The sequence below is a fragment of the Nothobranchius furzeri genome, chromosome 6 (assembly GCF_043380555.1).
Source record: "Nothobranchius furzeri strain GRZ-AD chromosome 6, NfurGRZ-RIMD1, whole genome shotgun sequence".
NCBI classification, from domain to species: domain Eukaryota; kingdom Metazoa; phylum Chordata; class Actinopteri; order Cyprinodontiformes; family Nothobranchiidae; genus Nothobranchius; species Nothobranchius furzeri.
In genome coordinates, this window is record NC_091746.1 from 55,053,620 (window position 1) to 55,077,532 (window position 23,913).

The following is a 23,913-nucleotide window of genomic DNA, read 5'->3' on the forward strand; positions in this document are numbered from 1 at the left end:
AAATGTTATTCAGATGTCACTTTTTGGATCCTTTTGTGCTGCCATGTGGGTCTCTACTGCCTCTCCAAACATGAAAAAAAAAACTGTTTTCTGTCAGAGTGTGGTTTTAGGAATCATGTGCCTAAAACAATCTGTTTCAACAAGTATCTAATTGTGATGTCACAAACAGGGAAAGTAGAATAGAACCATCTCTTATGTGTAGGAGAGAGCTGTTGCCGGAGGAGCAGAGGCTCTACTCTGGGCCCCTCCCAGTAATCAGAGCTTCACAGCCTATAGCAGCCTGACCAGGGATTGGTGGGTGTGCCCATCAACAGGTTGTTTCCTAAAGTGACATAACCCTGAAACAGCTCATTCTGGAAGGTACTGAAAAGGTCTAGAATAAAACTGTTGAAATTACTTGAAGTGAGAGGCATTTAGTGCAGAGAACGTCATGAACTTGGTTTTCATTAACAATAGAACTATTACAGCTTAAGAAAATTGTCGTAACATGTCTCATTTAACATATGAAACCCAGCAGTTGCAGCGGTGAGCTCAGTTTTTACATCACGAGTTTGATAAGACCTCCTAATTCTGTAGATGAGAAAGCCTCGCACCCCCCCCCCCCCCACACACACACACCCCACCCCCTCATACCAAAGCCTGGAGTGTATGACAGATGTCAGATAACAGGGCAGAGAAATAGCAGTGACATCCTCTATGCCCGTTATTTTCCCAACCTTCCTGTAAGATGCCTCAATAGAATTTCTCTCTCTCTCTCTCTCTCTCTCTCTCTCTCTCTCTCTCTCTCTCTCTCTCACACACACACACACACACACGCACGCACGCACGCACGCACACACACACACACACACACACACACACACAGGATCTACAGTTATCTGTTATGGTGGATTCAGTGGTTCATTTCATACCTCAGGGAGCAAACAGTAGCCACAATAAACACAGCATACAATCCACCATTACAGCTGCTCTCTTATTTCTCACAAGCACAGCTGGAAACACCACGAGATGTTTGTGATATCTTTAACACATAGACTGTTTGTGCTTTTTTTAATGAAAGAAAATGTTGGATTGAATACAGTTAACTCCATCCTGAATCACAGCTGTAGTTTTGGTTTGTTATGTGATTAAAGGCTTTAAGAGTTGTTGACTCTGATTTGTCAGTGGTAAACATTGGAAAAATGTGATGTGAATGTAAAACAAACAGGAGAAAATGAACATGAAGAATGTCAAAAAGGACGATAAAACAGAAAAACACCCAAGTGATTCTAACTATATCGGTTACCACTGACTGCAAGTTAGTGTTTACTCAAAAACTGAATGTGTGTAAAGCGATCGTCTCTAATTAGATTGCTCTTTCTGATTTGTCTGTGTAAAGGTCACGTATGTACACAGAGTCACCAAAGTGGACAAAAGGAAAACAAAAGACGTTTAGGACATTTTCCCATTGCTGTGTGTGTTTGTGGTTAAACACTTTGTTTGGGGTTTGCAGGATTTGTTTTCTGTGCAGACACACTTTTCCAGTCCTTGGTCCTTCTCAGATCTAAGTTCAGTGAATATCTCTTAAACATAAAGCCCTTATTATGACTGTCTTTGTTATTCACATCATACAAGTTCATCAGGAAGGATCACAGGGCTCTTTATGCTTTCAAAACATGCAGCCGTGAGCACAGAACCAAAGGGGCTTGGCCTATAACTTAGTGAGCACCATAAAATGTGTGTTCCTTTAACAACGATGATTGATGAGTTGGGTTGGGATTCTCTTAGTGTCTGTCCAAATGCAATCAATCAGAGTAGTTGTGCGTCACACTCAATGTGTTCTTCTTCTTCTCGGAAACTGTTTTATTTGTGATTTTTTATCTTGTGACTGGCTGGTTATGCACTCTGATTACTATGTCACACTTTTTATTTAGTGTCAGCTAACCCTTCCATGTCACAGGTGTTTTGGGTCTCACTACCTATTTGGTGGATTGGATTACTAAGAGACTAGAAAAATGTTTTCTGGTCTGATAAGTTTTGATTTTAGCTGCATTATTCAGATGGTTGGGTCAGAATTTAGTATCACCAACATTACAGCATGGATCCATCAGTGGCAGATCTAGTATGGGGTACAGTATTTATAGGGACCAAGCATTAGCCCAACATCCTTGTAGAAGGTACCACTCTGGAAATTCCCATTTGGCTCATTAACACCACTAGTGTTTGGACTTGGAATTGCATCCATGTATCACAGGGCATTTCAGGGGGCCAAACTGATATAAACTCATTCACTGCCAATGACGACTAAAGTCGTCATTTGCATTTTTTTTACTGTGTGGGGTCGGAACGAGCCCTCGCACAGTGAAAACAAACATCCCAGCTCTAAAGCTGATCTTCATCCACATACGTCACATGTCACATGATCAGGAACGGATCTCCTCTCCCCAGCGTAGCTGCTGTTTAATGACCAGATTTATAGTGATTCTTTCATCCTGGAAGAAGGATTTGAAGTTCGCTAAACTTACAGCCATTTTTCTGTCCTCTTCTGTATCCAGTGGTGGCGCCAGGGGGCGCTAGGGGGTGCAATAGCTACCCCCGGATTAGTCACTGCACCCCCATAGCACCCCCAAGTAAATATTAGATTTTTTTTACACTTTAATTTTAATTTCAATGTGTGGATGTGATAATATTTAACATACAAAACAAAAATAATCAGTGAATCATCCTATAGATAGTAAAAACTTAAACCAAAACAGGACATTGATGTTAACCTTTGACCTCATTTTCCACCTGCAACACTATAGATGGTTTTCTGTTTGGCTGTATGTGTTTATGATTTCATGGAAAAGTCAGCGATTGTTCATATGTTTATGATGTATATTAATGATTGTTTCAGGTGTTGTTGAGGTTTTGTGCACGCATGTGTATCTGCTAGTGTTGAAGGTGTTTTAGAGAACAATTGGTACGCATGATGACCACTTCCTTCATAGCACCCTCAATAAAAAGACTAGCTCCATCATAGCATCTGCAGAAAAAAATTTCTGGAGCCGCCACTGTCTGATTTGATGATGTCAATTTTGTGAGACGGAACATTTGTAGTCCTATGTGTCTTTTCAGACCAAAAAAATAACTTGCCGCCTGTCTGAGAGGTTTCTTGGCATCAAAATGTGTCTTTTTTTAATTAATCGACATGTTAAATCCTTGGCACAAATCAAACAGAATCAGAAAATATTTTTTTCTGGCAGTAGGGGACCCATGGTCTGGAAGTAGATAGGCATGAGGCTCTCTATGGAATCTGTCCATCTTCACAGGTTCAGGCTGCTAATGGTAGTGGTGTAATGGTGGGAGGGAGGTTTTCTTGGTCCACCTTGGGACTGACTGGTTTAATCACCACAGCCTACCTGAGTAGATTTTATTAGATTATGCACTGATTCATAAAAAAATAAATGGCTGCTCAAACAGTACTGTTACGTCCCCGACAGGAGGTGTCAAAATGTGAAGGAGGGGGTAACATAAGAATTGCGACAGTGGACTTAAAATGGGTTTTATTGTTATAAAATGTTCTAAAAACAAGTGCAAACAGATGGCAAGCATTATTAAAATGCCAAACAAAAACAAAACTGTCAAAAGGCTAACAATAGATCAATTACCAACATTTAAAAACACCTGGTTAACTTATTCTAAAAGCTTTACCAAAACAGGTGTTTCAAAATCCACAGAGTTGATAAAAGTTCTAAAACAACCTATTGACATAAAACACCTGGTTAAAACTTAGGTTAAAAGTTTTACCGAAACAGAAGGTGTTTATAACCAGAGTCAATAAAATTGCATCCAAGTTAACCTTCAAAACGAACCCTCTGGATCACTCAAAGCTTTAACCTTTTAAAAGCTCATCACTCAGAGTTAAAACTTTAAAAGTTAAATCTCATCACAAACAAAGGGGTTGAAAACAAAATGAGGCCTGGAGGACAGCAGAACCCCTGCACTGCTGCCTCCCACACTGCTGAAGGCACAGCCTTTTTATCCCAGGTGTGGGTCATCAGGAGGATTCAACTCAGCTGTGCTGCAGCAGCCTGGAAGAGAGGAGGAGGAGGAGGGGCGGCGTCGTCGGGCGGATCACCAGGCCTGGGTGATCCTGGCTCCTGCATCCCAGTGGCTAGGCTGGTAGCCGTAACAAGTACCATCTAAAGCCGATATGGTTGATAAAATCAAGTGTATCTCTTCATTCAACTTTTTAAATCAGCATTGGTTCTAATTTGTGCTAATATTTGTGTTTGCTAATTTAGTTCATGAAAGCAGAATCGAAACAGCCTGGCTTATTGAACTTTTAACAGGTTGAAGTAGAATTAATCTGTTTAACAGGGAAAAACCCACATTCTAGCCTACGGCCATACATATATATTAAAGTCAAATATTAAGCAGTTAACACACTCATTATGTATGTATGTTAACATTATTTTGAAATAAGGCAAAAAAGTCCTAAAATAGAAATGCATAGATGCATAAAAAGTGCCGTGTATATGTGAAACTCCAAACAATAGATTATTGTGCAAAAGTTAATTAATGTCAGTAATTCAACTTATTGTAATTACAGATATCTACCACTTGGACAGTAAATAGTAGTTGTGTTATAACAGCTGATACTTTTTATGTATGATTACTTCCACATTGTTTCCCAATCCCCTCTACATAATGCTTACTGTGTATTTGTCTACATAGGAACCACTGTTGTATATAGTTTCTTGTCCTATTTTATTTTTTGCATTCTTAGTCACTTTTGTAATCTTTATCGCTGTCCAGAGTTGTGGTAATGCACAGATTTCCACACTGTGGGTTTAAAGTTTTGCCTTATCCTAAAAACTGAAGCTAATATATGAGATTGACTCATTTCAGGCCTTTATTTGTAACAATTGTGATGATTGTGGCTTACAGCTTATGAAAACCCTACATTCAAATTCTCAGACAACTAGAATATTGTGAAAATGTTTACTCAAAGTGTCACACTCTAATCAGCTAATGAAACCAGAACACCGGCAAAGGGTTCCTGAGCCTTTAGATGGTCTCTCAGTCTAAGTTTAATTACTGAATAAATGGACTTTTGCACCATATTCTCATTTTTCCAGTTTCACCTATATTTTCAAGGAATCTTTCCTTGAACCACTTTATTTTTCTGCTGTTTTTTATTCTCATTTCTTCCTTTCAGATAAAAATGTGTGGTTACAGTACAAAGATAAAACAGTGGCACAAATCAGAAAGTCTCCCTGGAGATAATTTTAGCACAACTTTGATACAATTTATTTGACTGACTTATCGTACACTGTCTGATTTACTGAGTAGATGTCTCATTTACATTCCCACAGAGCTGCAGTGATGAAACACCCCCCAATGCACCTGTAACTAGAACGCTCACCTTTGTTCTTTAAATGATTTAAGACTTTCTTCCATGCTCTCCTTTCATAATAGATGTAAACCATAAGCATAAAAGCAGTCCCGTGATTTGTTTTTCATTTTCAATAATTAAGCTCAAACGGATAACTTACATCTACTGAGCAACTTTTTTGAAAATGTGAACAGTTTCACTCGAGTCTTCATAAGTTCTCAGTCTCCGCTCCCTTTGTCTCTTCCTGCCCTTCTCCTCCTTTGCTTGAGGTCATCCTATTTTAGTACTTGCTCAGAATGGTGCTGATCTAACCCAGATTTAGGTGGAAAAAGAGAGAGATGTGTGTGTGTGTGTGTGTGTGTGTGTGTGTGTGTGTGTGTGTGTGTGTGTGTGTGTGTGTGTGTGTGTGTGTGTGTGTGTTCAGAGGAATGGGAGGTGCAATTATGTGTCTGGAAAGTCCGATGTCTGCTGGGTATCTGTAAGTGTGTCAGTGACGCAGGAAGAAAGAGAAGAAGAAAGAGATCATTGTGTAGATTAAACAGAGGAACGTAAAGAGATTAGAGAGGAGCTGGGAGGTTTTCGACCAGCAAAGTCCATCTGGGTCATCACAGAGTGGTCATGGGAAACCTGGCTGACCGAGTTGGGCCTAAGAGGCGCTTTGTCAGGGATGCAAGCTCTCTTCAGCAGCACCTGCTATCTGATAATGGAGATGTAAGTCTCAGAGAAACTCAAATACGTACGAGCATAAAGTTGGTGGATAACCATCCATATTCAGAGGTTGAGTGCGATAAGAAAAAGTTTTATGTTTATGTTTATGTTTATGTTTATGTATTTAGCAGACGCTTTTGTCCAAAGCGACTTACAAGTGATAATCGGCATGTTGCCCTTGAGGCTAACAACAACAATAACAACAACAACATTGACATCCATCATGGAGAGCAGGGAACAAGGAGTGGACGGTAGAGAGGGGGGACGGGTGCAGGCAAGGTGCTAGTTAAGAAGATGCTCTCTGAAGAGCAGGGTCTTCAGGAGTTTCTTGAAAATTGAAAAGGAAGTTGCTGTTCTGGTAGTGCTTGGAAGGTCATTCCACATTTGTGGAACGATGCATGTGAAGAGTCTGGATTGTCCTGAGCGTGGTGTAGACATTGCTAGCCGACGATCCTGTGATGACCGGAGCGGCAGTGGACTTAAAAAGAGATGTGTGTGCAACAGCTAAAATACTTTTCTGGAGTGGCTTTTTTAAAATAGACTTTCATTATTCAGGGACAAAGATCTTTATTAGATTTACATTATGTGGGTTGTGTATCTAGTAATGGCTTATAATGCATCTTTTCACAAGTGAAAGCTGAGATTTCCATTAGCCGTATAGTCACTCATTTACCATCATTTCCAAGAAAACGGCATTAGTATCCAGTTGGCACAATGTGGGCTTCACTAATGACAATAGAATCATGAATAAGCATCACTTACCGAAGCGCAGCTGCAGCAGGGACTCTAACTACTCACCTCGTTTTGTCCCAAAAATGTAGCTGGTCAACTTTAGGCTGTTTTTCTCTTGATCCTGCCAAGTAAGTCACAACCCATTAGGAGTTATTGCCGCAGAAGTAATAATTATCTTGCGTGCACTTGTTGCAGCATAGTGATATGATGATTGAGCGGAGATGAGATAAGCAGATGTTCAGTTAAAGTAGGTGAAATCACAGTGTGTGTAATCTGTGGACCTCCGAGGGTGCTCCATCATCCAGCTAACGTAGGACACTTCCTTGCATACAAATAATGCCTTAGCAAGAGCGCTGTGCAGCTAAAGGTCACATCGTTTGCGATTTATTCTGTGAACTTTGAGGATGCAATAAATAGAGAAGTTTGAACTGAATTACCTTCAGAGACCTTTCACTGTTTGTTATTTTGTTAAGAAGAAGGCGTTGTAATCTCAACATGCAGAATTGTGCAGCTTTTCTTCCAGTTCTACATTCAGTTAAATTATTACTTTTTCCTTTCAGTTGCATCGTTGGCTGCATGACATACAAGCTGTCACATAAAGTCTCTCGACAGGGAATGAATGATGTGCACCCAGGGCTTTTGTCAGCAAAATGCCTTCTTTATGGCAGCTATCTATAACAGGGCAAGAGCAGGAACAGTCTCTCACAGGTTTCGTTGCACAGAGAGTACCATCTTCCCTCTGTCTGAGCTACAACTTGCCCGATGTAATATGGCACAGTTTGGCAGAGCTGAGTGGCTATATATCTAAAGCTAATCACTTAAAGGCCTCCATCTTAGGGAAATGATTGCTGTGGGATCTATGACAGGTACAAAGTGTCCTCATAAACTGCTCTAAATTGTGGTTCTCTCCCTCAGAAGCAGGGCAAGTGGTAATCAGCATTTCAATTATTTATGTACTTAGTAAAAATATATTACAAAAGTAATTGCTACATTAATAATTGATCTGGCATATTACCATAGTTATATATATATATATATATATCCTCTAAGTGTCAGCTGCATTTACATCTTCTCAATTAAACCAGATCTGATATGTAAGAGCGTGCAAAAAAGACAGTTATTACTGTTTGTCATTCAAAAAAAGGAGAAGTGAACCATTTTTGTGCCTTGCGGAGGAGGGAATTATTTAGAAACAGTGCTTGACTTTAGTAAACGTCCTGTAGGTCCTGTCACGTGCTTGTCCTACTCCCCGGTGGCTGTAAGAAAGGCCACGTGCCAAGAACTTCAGTCTACACGCTCTATTCAAGGCGGTTTTGGAGCTCAAAACCAGGCAAACAAACTAGAAATAGACTGAAGAGTGTGGGAAAGCCACCAAGTCAAGCGGAAATTGCTTTTCATTGTGGAATATGAAACATGCAACTCTTTGCTCATTAATTGTTTCATATGAAGTGAATATGATCTGAAGCCTGGAATCAGGCTTTTTTAAATAGCTTTCATCCTGGAGATGGGCCAAGCTGCCATGGGGTGAGACACGGCGCATACGCCGAACAGGCTGTGAGTCTCACTAACTCAGAGAAACAGATGGCTGTAGACATCTCCGTGTAAAACGGGTTGTTATTACTTGAAAAAGCTCCAGATGACTTAGGGTAATAAATTTAGCACACGGGAGCCCAGAACATTGTTACCAAATTATTATTAGCGAATCATTTCTGGAGATATTTCAGTCTGGGTCAGTTATTCAAAGCATCACCGCCATGGCTCCAAGGAGAAGTGGATTTTAAAAACACCTTATAAAAAGTGAAGTGCTGATGGACAGATAATAAGACAGGAAAGTGTAAGCTGCTTCCCTTATCACTTTAGTGAGAAGATGATGTAACCAGCTGCTGCAGCACCATCAGCTCATGTTTACTCATGTGTACTTGGCAGCTGTAAAACCATTAAATGCTGCAGTCTCAGAGCTTCAGCTGATTTCAGGGAAGATAAAGACAAAGACACCAACGTTTGGACAGTTTTAGCTCTTCTATACTCTGTTGGGAAAGAAGAAGTCCTATTTTCATGTGGAACTATTTTTTCATGTATCTGCAAAACAATTCAAAATCACATTGCATTTCATAATTGACTATAACATAAACCATTTAAGAGATACCCAACTTCTCAGTGGTCTAGTGGTATGAGTGTCCACCCTGGGACTGGGAGATTAGGTTTCAAATTCTGGTCGGGTCATACCAAAAACTTTAAAAATGGGACTCAGACAGTGCCTCCCTGCTTGACACTCAGCTTTAAGGGGTTGGATTGGGGGGATAAACCACCTAATAGTTCTCAAGTGCAGCCACTGGTGCAGCTCACCACTCCCCACTTTTTAAAAATCCTCTGAAATAACTAAATAAAATGCCATTACAGTTAAAGGTCTCATTCACTAATTCTTCCAATAAATCTGCTGTATTATGAAGGCCTTGTGAGCTCTTGTGTGCTCCTGTTTCAAGAAGTTTGCCAGAGAAGTGGGAGGGGGCCGGAAAACAACAGAATTAAGAGTCTGACTGATAATATTCATGCTATCTAAACGCCTCACCTTTGACTGGCTAACATCGACACTCACTCCTTTTGAGTAAAAACATGCAACTTTCATGTTTTCTCTCCACAAATAACACAAGTCCGAAACTGTTTCACCATGTTGTAGAGTTGCTAATGCTAACGGTTAGCTTGTACAAGCCAAATTGCGCTCTGTTCTTTCCTGGGAGCATTAGAATAAACACAGCCTTCCGCGGTCATAAACCATGGTGGGCGAGTTCATGATTACTAAGTTTTCCTTTGACATAGAAGGGACTGGCTTTTTTGGCCCCGAGTGTTTTTCCGCCTCTTTTCTTTTGGCGGTTAATTCAGGAGATACTATTTTGATGTTCAGCATGCATATGAAACTCAGAGTGACCAATCGTCTTTTAAAAAGATTTTATAACTATATTTTCTGTTTGATAGAAATAGAAAAAGCAGTAAAACAGGAAATCACTGCAAAAAAAAGTCCATTTGCCACATTATCTTAAAACACCAAACTGTCTTAATCACTTGTATGATCTTTGCCACGTGGGAGCAAAAGATGACAAGTGGGTCATCTCAACCAGGCAGCGTGGGAAGAAGATGCTGGCGACATCAGCTGTCACTGAAGCCATGCAGAACCTGTGCTGAGGCAGTTTAGGTGAGCTGTGTTGACAGCAGACACACTGAAAACTCATCTGCCAGATGGCTCAGGGGGAGGGCTTCAACCAAGGAGCACTTTAATCAATCTGATTAAGGGGAAATGCTGCCTGTATTTTTAGCCACTCCATGGCAGACCAGTAGCCATTCATTGAATTTGGTTTCATTAGTTCTTATGTTTATCTTGAGGAGGGGTAGATTGATCAACAAGAGGGAAAAAATGTCAGATACTGAAAGGGAGAACCATGAAATATTTGAGTTAATGTGGTTCTTTAGGTGATTGTTTTATGAGCAAGACACTCAATCTATTATTCAATTAACCAGAGATTCATTTCTGACCCAACTCAGCTCCTTAAACTGACAAATTACCTGGAAAATGTCTTGTTTCCAAAGCTGCAGCCTCAGTCACTAACTGGATGCTGCCAAGAAATGAAGTGGGAAAAACACGAGCATCTCTAATAAGCTGCTGCTGCTGCTGCTGGGGATTTAAAGGAGTGCAGTGGAATGGCTCCAAACTTAAACATGTTCTGTTGTTCTGCTAAATTAGCATGAAGTTCATCCTGTTCACACAACTCATTATTTCAAATGTAATTTTTATGTTAAAAATAAGTTTCATACCTAATTGGTTCATAATTATAAGAACAAAAATGTTCAACATTTTTCAAACATAACTTTTTCTTTAAAGTGACAGTGTGTATTTTCCCTGGAGATAGGGGGCAGTAGATACCTAAATCATTGCAAGCAAGCAGTATTTTTGTGTTAGAGTAAGACCTTACCAACGGATGCCCATTTGGGCCAAAAGGCTCCAGGGAGTGGAAACTTTAGCAAAAATAACAAGCACATCAGAATCATTTTCATCACTAGCAACAAATGAAAAGGTAAATGTGTAAAACAACAACATTTAAGAATGATGAAAGTTTTGTAATAATTTCTACAAATCAGTAAATGCGTTTTGTCCTCATGGGCTCCCGTAGAAGGACACATGGCATCTAATATGGCGTCTCCCAGAGACTTAAACTTGCTCCCATGTATTTTAGACCAGATTTTTATGGTTATATGTTACGAAGCTGCCGATATTTTTCAACAACTGGGCATTGTTTGATTAATTTTCAACAAAATTTTGATGGATATTTCCAGAAATTAATGGTAAAAATTACACATTGTCTCTTTAAGATCATTAGTCATACCATCCCCATTCATGTTAAATGTGTGCTTCAGCAGGATTGTAGTTTGTCCTCTACCACAATGTTGAGCAGGTTGTCAAATTATGCCAATGATCATTTTGCATGAAAACTAACAGGGTATCCGCAGGCCCTTAAAAAGTCTTAAAAAGTCTTAAATTTGCTTTTCTAAATTTAAGGCCTTGAAAATCCTTAAAAATGACAAATAATCCTTAAATACAGTTTCCAAAGGTCTTAAATTACCAAAGACCCAATGAACAAGAATTTCTAGTTAGTCTTCAGCATTTTTTGTGTATGATGTTGGCGTAAGCGGAACCGTACACATTCAGTTGGTTGTGAAAGGGGGCTATTTTTAGATGAGCACATTAGCTGGTTAAGCTAGTGGGAGCTTGCGCCATGGGGAAGTGCAAGTTTAATAGTAACTGGATGGTTAATCCCACGTTTCCACCGGTTCCAGGCAATAGCTGGAAATTATAACTTAAATTTAATTTAAAAAAATGGCTTAAATTTGGTCAAAGTGGCCTTAAAAAAGGTCTTAAAAAGTCTTAAATTCGGCTCCCTTAAACCTGCAGCTACCCTGACTAATATAATGATGATAACTTGGTATCATTATATAGCCTGTTATAACTTCTTAACAGTTAAATGTTGCATCTTAACTCAACTTTATGTACATTATACTTTTTAAAGGGATATTACGAAACTTTGATATTTTTAAATGCTTTTCTTGAGCCAGTATGTGCTAAAACGACCCTTTACCGCATTAATGAAGTCACTTAGACCCTCACTGCCCTCTGTGGCCAGAATACCACACTTGCAACTTCAGAGTGGTGGGCTGTCCCCAGTTAGACTTGGTAAAGTGGAACTGGCATGACAGTGTTGTAGTCTGCTTCCAACGCATTTCCGTTAGATCGTGAACACAGCTGATTTAATTTATTGATAAACCACCCCTGTAAAAACTAACGAAGGCTAAGGAGACATTGCAGCAGTTCGATGAAGGCGTTAAAAAGACAAACACATAGCGAGAAGATATATTTCACTTTTGGTTTTACTTACTGGACACTAGAGGGTGCTAAAAGCAAGTCAAAACTGCTTAGCATCTCTTTAAAGATGTGCAGCTTGTATCGGAAATCCACATTTCATATTCTCAGATTAACTTTGGTAAGATTCACACGAAGAAGGACATAGCCATTTTCACACAAAGCTTTTCTGTCTCTTACACTTAGCAGCAAAAAGGGGAACTTGAAACTGGCCTGCAGTCATATAATCCAAAATCACTTCCATCTTTTAGTTCTTTTTAAAACACAGAAAGGTTTTATTTACCTGCAACATTTCGTTTGCGGCTGCAAACTTCGTCAGGCTGACGCTGATGGTGGCGCGTCACTTCCTTCTCCATTTATCCGCGGGCAGCAGAGGACGTTGTCGCCCTCTGCTGCCCGCTCTCCCCTCTCCGATGATGCAGTCCCATGCGCGATCCAACGAGTAAACTCCATTGTCCCTGTTCATGGTCCCACATCCACGTCTCCTTATCTCGATAGCTTATTTTATCCATCTTTTGTGTTTCTGTTGTTCGCTGTTTATGATCCTTGTGTTGTCCCAGTCCATTATATGGTTTTCTCTTATGCAGTGATCTGTTACGGCTGACTTCTTTATTGTGCTTTCTGCTTCTTCTTTTGCTGCTCTTGTGTGTTTTCGACTTGCCTCTTTCTCGCACTCCTTTCTATGTTCTGTTGTTCGTGTGTTGAGTTGGCGTCTGGTTTCTCCTATGTATGTTTTATTGCAGAGTTTGCATGGGATTTTGTAAACGACTCCACATTTTTGTCCAGCTGATATTTTGTCTTTTGGGTGCACTAGTCTGTTTCTAACTGTTGTGTATGGTTTTGTTGGTGTGTTTATGTTGTGTTTTTTCATTGTTGCTCTTATTTTTCTGTTATGCCTTTAATGTATGGTAGGGTTATCACTGGTGTTGGTTCTTATCTTTCTGGGTTTCTGGTTCTTTGCTTTGGTTGTTTTTTTTCCTTCTGTAGTTGTTTGTTGTTTTCCTTTGTTTATTGCCCATGTCGAGTATCCGCAGGTCTTTAAAGCGTGTTGTATGTGTTTGTCCTCTTGTTTACAGTCTCTTTCTTCAGTTATCATGTTTGCTCGGTGATATAATGTTCTGATTACTGACATTTAGTGTATGATGGGGTGCTCTGATGTCCATAATAGATATTGGTCTGTGTGTGTTGGTTTCCTGTTTATGTTTAGGGTCCCGTCGGTCTGTTTGGTGATTTTCAGATCCATAAAAGCTATGCTGCCTTCTGTTTCCGACTCATATGTGAACTTTATGTTGCCTGTGTCGTCAATGTTATTCAAGTGTTGTGTTCATGTTTCTGTTTGTCCTTTTGGTATGATTTCCAGTATGTCGTCTACGTAGAGTTTCCATAGTTTTTGTCTGACTTCATTTGTGAACTGTGACTGTTGAGAGGTAAACTGGGGATTAATGGAGACCAGTGATTTGCTTTATTGATGGCTGAAGGGAAAAGCCGACAGCTTAAGTAGCTTGTTTGAAGGCAGTGAATCGTGGAGCTGTTTCAATTCCAGCATGTTGAATGCTCGGTATGCACACATTACAAGTTACATTGCATTACATTCGAGAGATTAGTGATGTGTTATGGCCACCAGCCTGGCCTCTTCAGGTGGAGGAGCCATCCAGCCCTGGTGATCAGCCCGAAACCGCCCGTCCTTTTCCTCTCTTCCAGGCTGCTGAGGAGCACAGCTGAGATGAATCCTTCTGATGACCAACACCTGGGATAAAAAGGCTGTGCCTTCAGCAGTCTGGGATGCAGCAGTGCAGGGGTTCTGCTGTCCTCCAGGCCTCATTTTGTTTTCAACCCCTTCATTTGTGATGAGTTTTAACTTCTAAACTTTTAACTCTGAGTGATCCAAAGGGATCTTTGTTTGATGTCTACTTGGTTGACTTGGTTTTAAGGTTAACATCGTACTTTACCGACTTTGGGATTTTAAAACACTCAGTGTTTTTGTAGTGCGTCGGTTTTTATTATCAACTTGAGTTTTAGTTTTTCAAAACACCTTCTGTTTTGGTAAAACTTTAACAAAGTTTTAACCAGATGTTTTTAATGTTGATAAGTGGTCCTTTAAATGTGAACCTTTTAGTCTTGGATTTTTGTTTGGCATCATTTTGATAATGCTTTCCATCTGTTTGCTCGCTTGTTTTAAAACCTTTTATAACAACTAAACCCATTTTAAACCCACTATCATGTTTCTTATGTTACCCCCTCCTTCACATGATGTAAGGCATCCTGCAGCTCTGAGACCTGTGTTTGAAATTGAATCGGCTGGTTCTTATCTTTTTTTTTTTAAAGTTTTTGAATAAAGCTACATAGGGACTGCTCGGTTTTGCATGGAGAAAGTAACTCAGAGTGTTGTGTTTGTGTGTGTGAGTCACTGCAGGTACATTTCACTTTGTGCAATCCTGAAATGTTTTCTCTGAAACACGACAGTGGGGTGTTTCCCTAAAGTCCTCATCTCCTGAGGCAATGTTTTCAAGAAAGATTTGCATTGTTTCTTTTTTTCAGTCGTCTTACTATAAAATGTGTGCCGTTCAGGAAGCAGTGGGAACATCATTATTTCTAGTATGATGAGTCATTTTTCACTTCACCCTGGAGCTTTTAAGGAACTTGAAGCACTGATGACCTTACTCAACATGTGGAATATGCACACAAGAACAGGAAAACAATCTAAGAAATGTGATTTTTGCTGTGCCAGTTTCATCCAGAGGCTGGTCCTTTATGTGTTTAAAGCATCATAAGGCTTTGTTGTACCCTATTCAAGTCTAAATGATGGATATCAAAGAACATCTACATCGATTTCTGCCTGTTCTCAAAAGGAATCGTTTTCATCATCTCATACTGCAATTGAGCAGTTGGGCTCAATATCATAAATGCTTCTCAGCAGTCTCTTGGCAGCTTATCTTACTGGGATTTGTCTTTTTACATCAGTTTTAGGATGAAAACGTGTCCTTATGTTTTCCTAAATGTAGCGTTAGCATTGCCGGTACTAATACTGGCTATTTCCTCACATCAGCCTCACGCACAATAATTCAGATTTTACTGCTAAGCTCCATAACAACAGCAGCAATGCCTCCCTTTGATAACACATCGAGGGGCATGGAAAGCGACAAGCCCAAGTCTTACCAAATGAGTTGGGCATGCTATGGCTTTCGCTGCCAGAAAACAGGCAAATAAACTAGCTACATGATTCACCACTGACCAGGGCAGCGAGCATCAAGACAAGCCCTGAGGACTTCAGTCAATCTGCGAAGACTTGCACAAAATGAAAAATTTCTATTCATAGCCTGACTCGTGCCCGAAAATGTCAGGACAAATGTTTCTCCCTGACACTTCCTGAACCAGAGCAGATGAGGTAGATGGAAATTGTTTTATAAGACAGTGAGAAACAATGGGGAATGTGTGATTGAGCACCAGAGTTTTGCATCATTTTCATCATAAATCAAACATGAAAAATGGTGACAACACCTCCACACTACAGCAGTTTATTGACTAAAATGGATTACATCAGAGAGGAAGAAATGAAAACAACTCACTCAGTGTGGATTTAATACCTGTTATATACAAACATGAAACATTTTGTTTTAAGAAAGAAAATTACACAATATTATTATTATTATTATTATTATTATTGATGTACGATATCCCTTTTTTATCTGATACAATTATATAAGTACATTTTTTTCAGATGCCAATTTAAACCAAAACCAATAAATGTGAGGTGCCCCCTTTGATATAAAAAGAAAACAGTTGCTTAGCAAATAGGGAGCCTAATGGGCCATTCCCATCTGTACCGGGTCGGCCCGGGCCGGGTAGCCCCAGTCGGCCCCAGCCTGGCCCGGTTGATTCCACACATCCTTGCCTTAAGCCCATGTGGGCTGATTCTACCCACCAATCAGAGGCTTGCTCTAATGGAAGGTGTGAATTTGCTGCCAGCAGTGGGTGTGTTGGCCCTGGTCGGCCTGAAGCAGACCCCCTCGAGAAGAGGGCTGAGAATGAGCCTTGGTTGGCCCGGAAAAATACCAAGCCACCCAGATATGTAAACAACCTACGCTACCCGGCTCAGGCCGACCCGGTACAGATGGGAATGGCCCATTTGTCACACTCATCTACTTTTGCACCACAGGGCTCCGGAAGAACGAAAAAAATGAATGCAAGTCAGTGGGGCTAAAATGCTATTTATGTGCCATGGATTTCACATATGATGTCCATAAATTTTAAAAACACATTTCGATGCCAAGAACATGCTTATTTTCTAACGGGGGAACATTATTTTAGGTTTTGTGTGAAAATCAGTCCAGGACTACAAATGCGCATCACCAAAGTGACGTCACCGAACCAGAAATTGAGAAAAGCAGAGGAAAAATGGCTGTACGTTTAGCGAACTTCAAATTCTTCCTTCAGGAGGACATGACCATCATAAATCTGGCTATGTGGTCAGTAGCAGGTACCCCAGGGAAGAGTAGCTTCTGTGGTGACGTCATATATGCGGCGTGCCACTGTCTGATTTGTAGTCATGCTAACGGCAAACTTTTACAAGCTGATAAATGTCAAAGTACGTGACTGGCGTGGTTGAAACACACATCATTACTTTTCATTTAAATTGAAGTACAACACATGTGATCCGGAGAAAAAGCCCCATTGATTTACATTCAATTTTTGTTCTTCTGGGGACCCATGAGCCGACCGGAAAGAGAGGAGACTTTAGCTCCCTATAGCGATGGCTGATTCAAATTCAAGCGTCAAGCACACTTTTAACTCATTCACTGACACTGATGACTAAAGTCATCAGGAACGAGCTTGTGCAACTTGAGAGTAAACATCACGACCGAGCTGCAGGAAGGCAATTTTCTGGCCCGTGCTGGTTGTTCGAACAGCGCCGTGTCGTGACCTGTGACTAACTTGATCGCTGATGATTGGTTGGGGGAAATTCTGTAATTCTAAGAGTCTGTGAAAAGGCACACAGGTAGTATTTATGGTGCGAGTGGTGTTGCAAGTTCCCACATGCCAAAGACAGTGGCAAGAAACGGAGTCAACAGGTGGGCCACAGAGATAAGATTGGACCCACACTGAAACACACTGAACTTGCACATGCGAGTAAAATCAGCCAGAAGACAGGGGCCCAACTGCACAACAAGCATCCAAGCTGGGACAAAAGAAGATCAACTGAAGATAAAGCATCTCAGAAGTGGACAAACCCTTCAGAAAGAATCCAAGGGATCAGAACTTGCTTCTGCGAGTAAAATTGGGCAAAAGGTCAAGAAGTGTCTGACCCAGCCATCAGCAGGAGAGGTGGAACCAAAGCCTTCCTGAAGAATGCTGGACTTCGGAAGAAACTGAAGATCTACTGCAAAGATGACACCAAATGGCCTGTGTTAAGCTAAAAAGCCTTCATGAAGAATCCTGCACGTAGTGAAAATGACACCAAATGTCTTGTGTTGAGCTAAAAAGTATGAAACTGATGAATGACCCCATGACCTTGCTGTCGTGTGATAATGATGGATGTGTAACTGGAAAACTTTTACTTTGTCTAAGCTGACCCAAGAAGAGTATAAAAAGAGCAGCTAGAAGCAGAGCTGACACAACAGTTGGGGCAGTCGACAGTGAGAGACAGAGCAGATTTGGGATAGAAGAGGTCAGGAAGATTTTAGCATTAGCATCCTCCACAGGGATAGATTATTTTTATATTTACTCATTTTTTTGTATTTTGCAATTTTTGAAGAGAGTTAGTGAGCGTGTGTTAGAGGGTATTAACCTGAAGCTGAAGAAGACTTAGAGTTGGTGTAAGCCAACTCATTATTCTTAGTTAATTATTAGGATTAATTTATCCTTGGGGGTAGTGATCAGTCTTATATCTACCCATTTTTTGTATTTTTTAATCTTGTAATAAACGTTTTGAAAAATAATCCACATTCCTGATTCTTAAAGGTCCTCTTTAAAGGTTCGAGTTGGGGCCCCGACCTGAACAATAAGGAGAGGTAAGCACATTAATTACAGGTTCCTGAATTATCAGGATTTGCTTTACGGTTCGTGACAGATTAAGAAAAAGAAACCTTAAGTAAAGAAGCTAGTCTTCTCCTCTCCCGTGAGTAACGATATGTCTTACGGATGATAAGCCAAAACATTAGCAGGTTAAAATAGGCTCTGTTTGCAAGTGTGAAAAAGTCTCCGCCAGCGTGGGAAGGTTGGATTAATTAGATTAATTGATAAATCTATGTTAGCCTGATCAACTAACAAGAATCATTTTCTAGTTACCACCGCCCACAAAAGCTGACAGAGGCGCAAATTAATCCTAATATAACCCAAAGAATTGTCAGCGACGGTTGGCCACCCGCTGAACTTTGCCCTAGTATCTAAAACCACTAGATAACGGGAGTATCTAAAAGGAAGTGTGCTATCGCAAAAGAACAAGTATGGCATGTCATTTCTCCTTAAAATAGGAAACTGATTCTAATTAGGGAGTCCAAACCAGGGTCTAATACAATAAAACTCACCGACGCTCCACGAACCCTGAGAAAGCAGCGCAGTCTTATAAGTTCTAACGGAACTAGGTTTTAAAGGAACCGACAAATAGGACACGCTCGCGACAGTGGAAGTGTCTAAGTATAGATACTGGCCCTAAAGGGTTAGTTGACCATGGAGTTCATTTGTAATCTCTTTGAAAGATGCTGTGGGTTCTTAAAGGGACACTTGGCAAATTTTTCAAATTCCTAAATGTTTGTGAGCCAGGATGTGCAAAAATTACCCATTATGAAGTGCCACCCAGCCCATATCGACCCCTGTGACCAGAATATCCTACTTGCAGCTTCACAGTTGCCGGTCTGCTCTGTTGGAAATCGAGCTTACATACCTGTTGCTACAGTCTGGTTCTAGCACGTTTCATGTATGTTTTAGATCATCGACACAGCTGATTTGTTTAATTTACTGATGAATCACTCTTCTAGACACTAAGGAAGGCAGGGGAATGCTCCAGCTGTTAGATTAAGGTGTTAAAAATACAGCGAGAAGATGGTTTTGGTTCTACAAACTGACACTAGGGGGTGCTAAAAGCAAGCCCAAACTGCCTAGTCTCCCCTTTAAATTTTTATTCAAATGAAACTGTAATGATGTGGAATTACATTTAATTAATGAGCCATAAGGCGTGGGATTCCATAGGAAATATGAAATCCACCTTACAGATCGCAGGGTTATTTAAACCAGAAGATTGGATCTTTTTATTGCAGAGATTAGATAACCGTTATGTATTCACTCAGAGACAACAGAATAGAGAGAGTCAAGTTTAAAAGTTAAGAATTTTATTACTAACAAATTAAACTAGAATGACTTCAAAACTAAATGTGTAGTGTAACTAAAAATGGATGAGACGGTGAATGGATGACGTGTGATGTTAACTCAGAACCAGCAAATCCGAAGAAGCGATTGTTCTGACGGGAACTGAAGATGTTGTTTTGCATTAAGCTTTGGTTAGCTTCAGAAACACATGAGACACCATCATGCCGGTCTACTTTGCCTTCGGTGGAAGTCCTCTGTAGATCAGGAATGTCGAGGTCTAGTGAACCCTCTCTGGAATCGAGCTGGTAGGAAAAGCCGCGGTTCCGATCAAACCCGTCTTGAGTTACTTCCGGGCACACGACACGTTTATTGGCGTCTGGTGAAACCCAAGCTTTGGTCCGGAAGGTGGAGCTTTTGTTCTGAAAGGAGCTGTTGCCGCTGGTTGGTATAGCGACTGGATTTTTCAGCTTGTCGTTGTTCTTTTGGTTAAAGAGTTTTAGATCAGGATTGGCCACTCCGTCACTTTCTCTGGAACACTTTGAACTGGCGTTAGAGCTGACGTGGCATAGTTTTATACTTCGGATGTTATGGTTTATTGTAGAATGAAAATTACCAAACACCGTCAGAAGCATGCCTCCGTCAGATCTGTAAGATTCTGATTGGATCAGTGAAAGTAATATGTTATGTCTTTTTAACACTACGTGAAATGAGTCCTGTTGGAACACTCAAAGTCACAGTACTTATTATATTCTATAGGATCATAATAAAGTAATTAATATTTTGATTTCACAGGTCGGTCACATCTTATTTATTGACTAATACTTTGATGGATTAGCTTTATTAAAATAGAGTTCTTTGATTAATTAAAAGAAAATAGTTCATTCTTCGTTCTTCAGGTTAGAAGGAATGCATGAGACCTTGAGTTATATCTCATGCAGACTAGTCTTGAGCAAAGAAGGGAAAAATAAGAGTCATTCCATTCCGTTACAATACATATCTTCATTTTTTTTCATTAATTTTCCTATTGCTGTGTTTGCAGTGATGTGGGCGTATGGACCAATCTGGCATAGTGAAGAGAGAGCTGAGTTGGAAGGCAAAGCTCTGGATTTACCGGTCAATCTATGCTCCTACCCTCACTTATGGTCACGAGCTTTGGGTAGTGACCAAAAGAATGATATCACGGACACAATTCAATTCAATTCAATTGTACTTTATTAATCCCAGAGGGAAATTACAGTGGCCGAAATGAGTTTTCTCTGCAGGGTGTCTGGGCTCTTCCTTAGAGATAGGGTGAGGAGCTCGGTTACCCGGGAGGGGCTTGGAGTAGACCCGCTGCTCCTTCATATCTAGAGGAGCCAGTTGAGGTGGCTCGGGTATCTAGTTAGAATGTCTCCTGAACGCTTCCCTGGTTAGGTTTTCTGGGCACATCCGACCAGGAGAAGACCTAAAGGAAGATCAAGGACACATTGGAGAGACTATGTCTCTCTCCTGGCCAGGGAACACCTTAGGATTCCCCTGGAGGAGCTGGTCCAAGTGACTGGGGAGAGGGAAGTCTGGGCTTCCCTTCGTAGGCTACTGCCCCCACAACCTAACCCTGGATAAGTTACCGAAAATCGATGGAGGAATTTTTGAATATGATCAGTCTGTCTGAGTTCAACATTCAGGCTGAATGTGAAAGTAGTCTTCTACCCCTATTTCCTGCATTAGTTTCTGATAGAAAACAGACAAAAAAACACTTTGTTCAGAAAAGCCTGACAGATTTACATCACACTGTCACTTAACATTAATGGACTCACCCATCTTAGCTCACAATGGGGAAGGGTGTTGTTGTTTTAGCATCCAGAAAACAACAGAGAATAGGTGCTTTTGTAGGACACACCATGCCGGCAAATCGGTGTAATATTACTGCAATGGTATGTCTATAAACGCGCCATGCCGGCATGGCGTTGCGCGAATATTTCAGCATTCGTTCTGCCTCGCTTGGTAGTAATATTGCCACATCAGCCCCTCGCCTCTGACGGCTAAACGCGTGTCAGCCCCTTCTAATCCCTTTGGAGCAAGTGTGGGAGGCCCCCCCGCAAAAGAGGGTGGTCACGTTAGTCACGTATACTGCCCGCCGGGTGCTGGCCGGAAGGAAAGCCAGCTGGACGGACGCGGAGACCATGGAGCTTTTGGCCATGCGAGCGGACGGACAGATTAGTCGCCTTTTTACGGGGACGGTGAGAGACAGCCAGCTGTTCTACAGAGTGGTGAAAACACTGGCTGAGCGGGGCGTCAAGCTGGACAAAAAGCAGATCACATCAAAGCTAAAGGTCCTGAAAAAGAAATTTCATCAGTCTGACGTGTCTTCTGTCCGAGGCTGAATGCACGACCCTGTATGTCACATGCAGGGGGGCCGCCCAGCGACCTCCCTATATCTCGTCTTGGTTGGAGAGGTACCTGATAGCAGTATATTCTAGCTTCAGCTTTGCTACTATAAATGCCAAAACCCTCCCCGGGGTGCCGCGGCAAATCCCGTTTTGAAAACGCTATGGGCCTATAAAAACAGCTCTTGTCTCAATAGTACTAGCAACTCCATAACACAGGCATGCCAGAGAAAATGACTTACTAGGTATTCATTCCTACTAGAGACCACTGCAAATGTTTTAAAAATATGAGTGAAGTTAACCTTTGATAATTTGTATTGGTATTTAAAAAGAAGATGCTTTTAAAATTGAATTCAAAAGAAAGGTTTAAAGTAAACTTTAGTCATTATAACTTCTGTCTGTTTCAAGTTATTTCAGTGACCATACAAAGTTCTTCTTCCTTTAATAGAAGAGTGTGAACCATTTCAATCCATTTTGGATGCATTTCAATATAGCCTCTATGTCTTTAAAGGGACTTTACGGAGTTTTGAATTTTTTTGCTCGCGATTGCCCCCTCAGGCCAAAAGCGTAACGGCAGCTTCAATAGTAGGCTCGTGCACGAGGCGCGCATGATGTACGTGCACACTCCTTAACGAAAATAACTGCTGAGACAGTCTCGTGTGTGTGTGTGTGTGTGTGTGTGTGTGTGTGTGTGTGTGTGTGTGTGGCCCGGAGGACAGAGGACAGGAGAACGCGCAGCTAATTAATTAAATAATTTGGTTCTGTACCTTTCTCTTCAGCACAGCCGACAAAGGTTTATGATGGGTCACCCCGGGTTTCCACGGGAGCCGTCAGCAGCACGTTACTGCAGCAGCACGTCTTGCTCGCGTAAGCTGCTGCTTGGCCCTTCCCACGAGACGCGAAGCAGCAGGGCAGCAGCTGCCACCGACTGAGCATGAAGTCACACGAGTGACTTCGTCAGTAAACACAACAACAAGCAGGAGAAAACTACAACATGGTTTGTGTTTTATGTTCTGTCCGTTTTATAATCGCCAATACGGACCTGAAAAACAAAGGAGACCGCTAGCTAGGTGATAACTTCTCACGGGGACGCACAGTTAGTAACATTTTTTAAAAGTAAAGCAACCGGAAGGCAGCACGTTCTTTATTCTGAAAATCTCTGTAGCTTCTCTCCATTTCCGCGTCTGATTTCCTGTCTTTCCTTCCCCAAAAATGTCGAACTTGACCCGTTTCAGAGGCGTCACGTGTAGAAAATAGAACCGGCGCGTAAAGGCCGCGACATGCTGCTCCTGAGACGCGGCCGACTCGCGCTGCTGACGGCTGCCGACGGATGCCGACGGCTCCAGTGGAAAAGGTTCTGTTGACCACAGCGGTTCCTATCAGCAGCTATGACGTGCTGCTGCAGTAACATGCTGCTGACGGCTCCCGTGGAAAGCCGGGGTCAGTCTCCCTGCATGCTCAGATCATTCCCTTCCCTTGCTTGAAGAATTGTTCCAAAATGAAAGTTGAACCCACATCTTTTTTATCTGTGAATTCAATGCCGTTTGGCGAGTTTCAAATAAAAATTTGGGCATCTTACTGTAAAAAATATACCATTAATGTAAAACACTAACTCTAAATAAACTATATTAACATCCAGAATCAAACCCAGGTCTTCCACACAAGAGTCTGACATCTTACTAAGTGAGCTATAGCACCAGTGACGTCTCTTGTATCTGTAATATTTATATCCTTCATGACAGCTGAAAAAACGTTCAAAGAATGGTTCGGAGCGAAAATGGCAATTTTGTTGCTAATTTGCAGGAAATTTCTAAAAGAAGGTAGCTAAGGGTCCTCAGAAATGTAGCTAGGTTCATCACTAGGCATTAGGAACAGCGACAAAGTCGCTGAGTTGGCACTACCTCACTCTCTGCTGCTAAAGCTACGGATAGCAAATGCTACGGGCTATGCCTGAGCGTGAACGCGCATGAAGCAGCCTGCTCGACCCGAGCAACTCTCTTTTTCTGTGATTTTACAGAAAAACAGGCAATCACAGTAAA

The 23,913-nt window shown here is 41.2% G+C and overlaps 1 protein-coding gene across 4 annotated transcripts in view; it reads left to right on the forward strand.

Moving 5' to 3' along the window:
* rgs3a (regulator of G protein signaling 3a) overlaps positions 1–23,913 on the forward strand; it is a 164,709-nt gene that overhangs the window by 60,045 nt on the left and 80,751 nt on the right. The window contains exon 1 of one of the 4 annotated variants that reach the window (XM_054744385.2): positions 5,810–6,070. The exons of the other annotated variants lie outside the window; for them this stretch is intronic. Coding sequence (XP_054600360.2) covers positions 5,978–6,070 — 93 coding nt within the window. The 5' untranslated portion in view covers positions 5,810–5,977. Of the gene's footprint in view, positions 1–5,809; positions 6,071–23,913 lie in introns of those variants that run through there. 4 annotated transcript variants of the gene reach the window in all.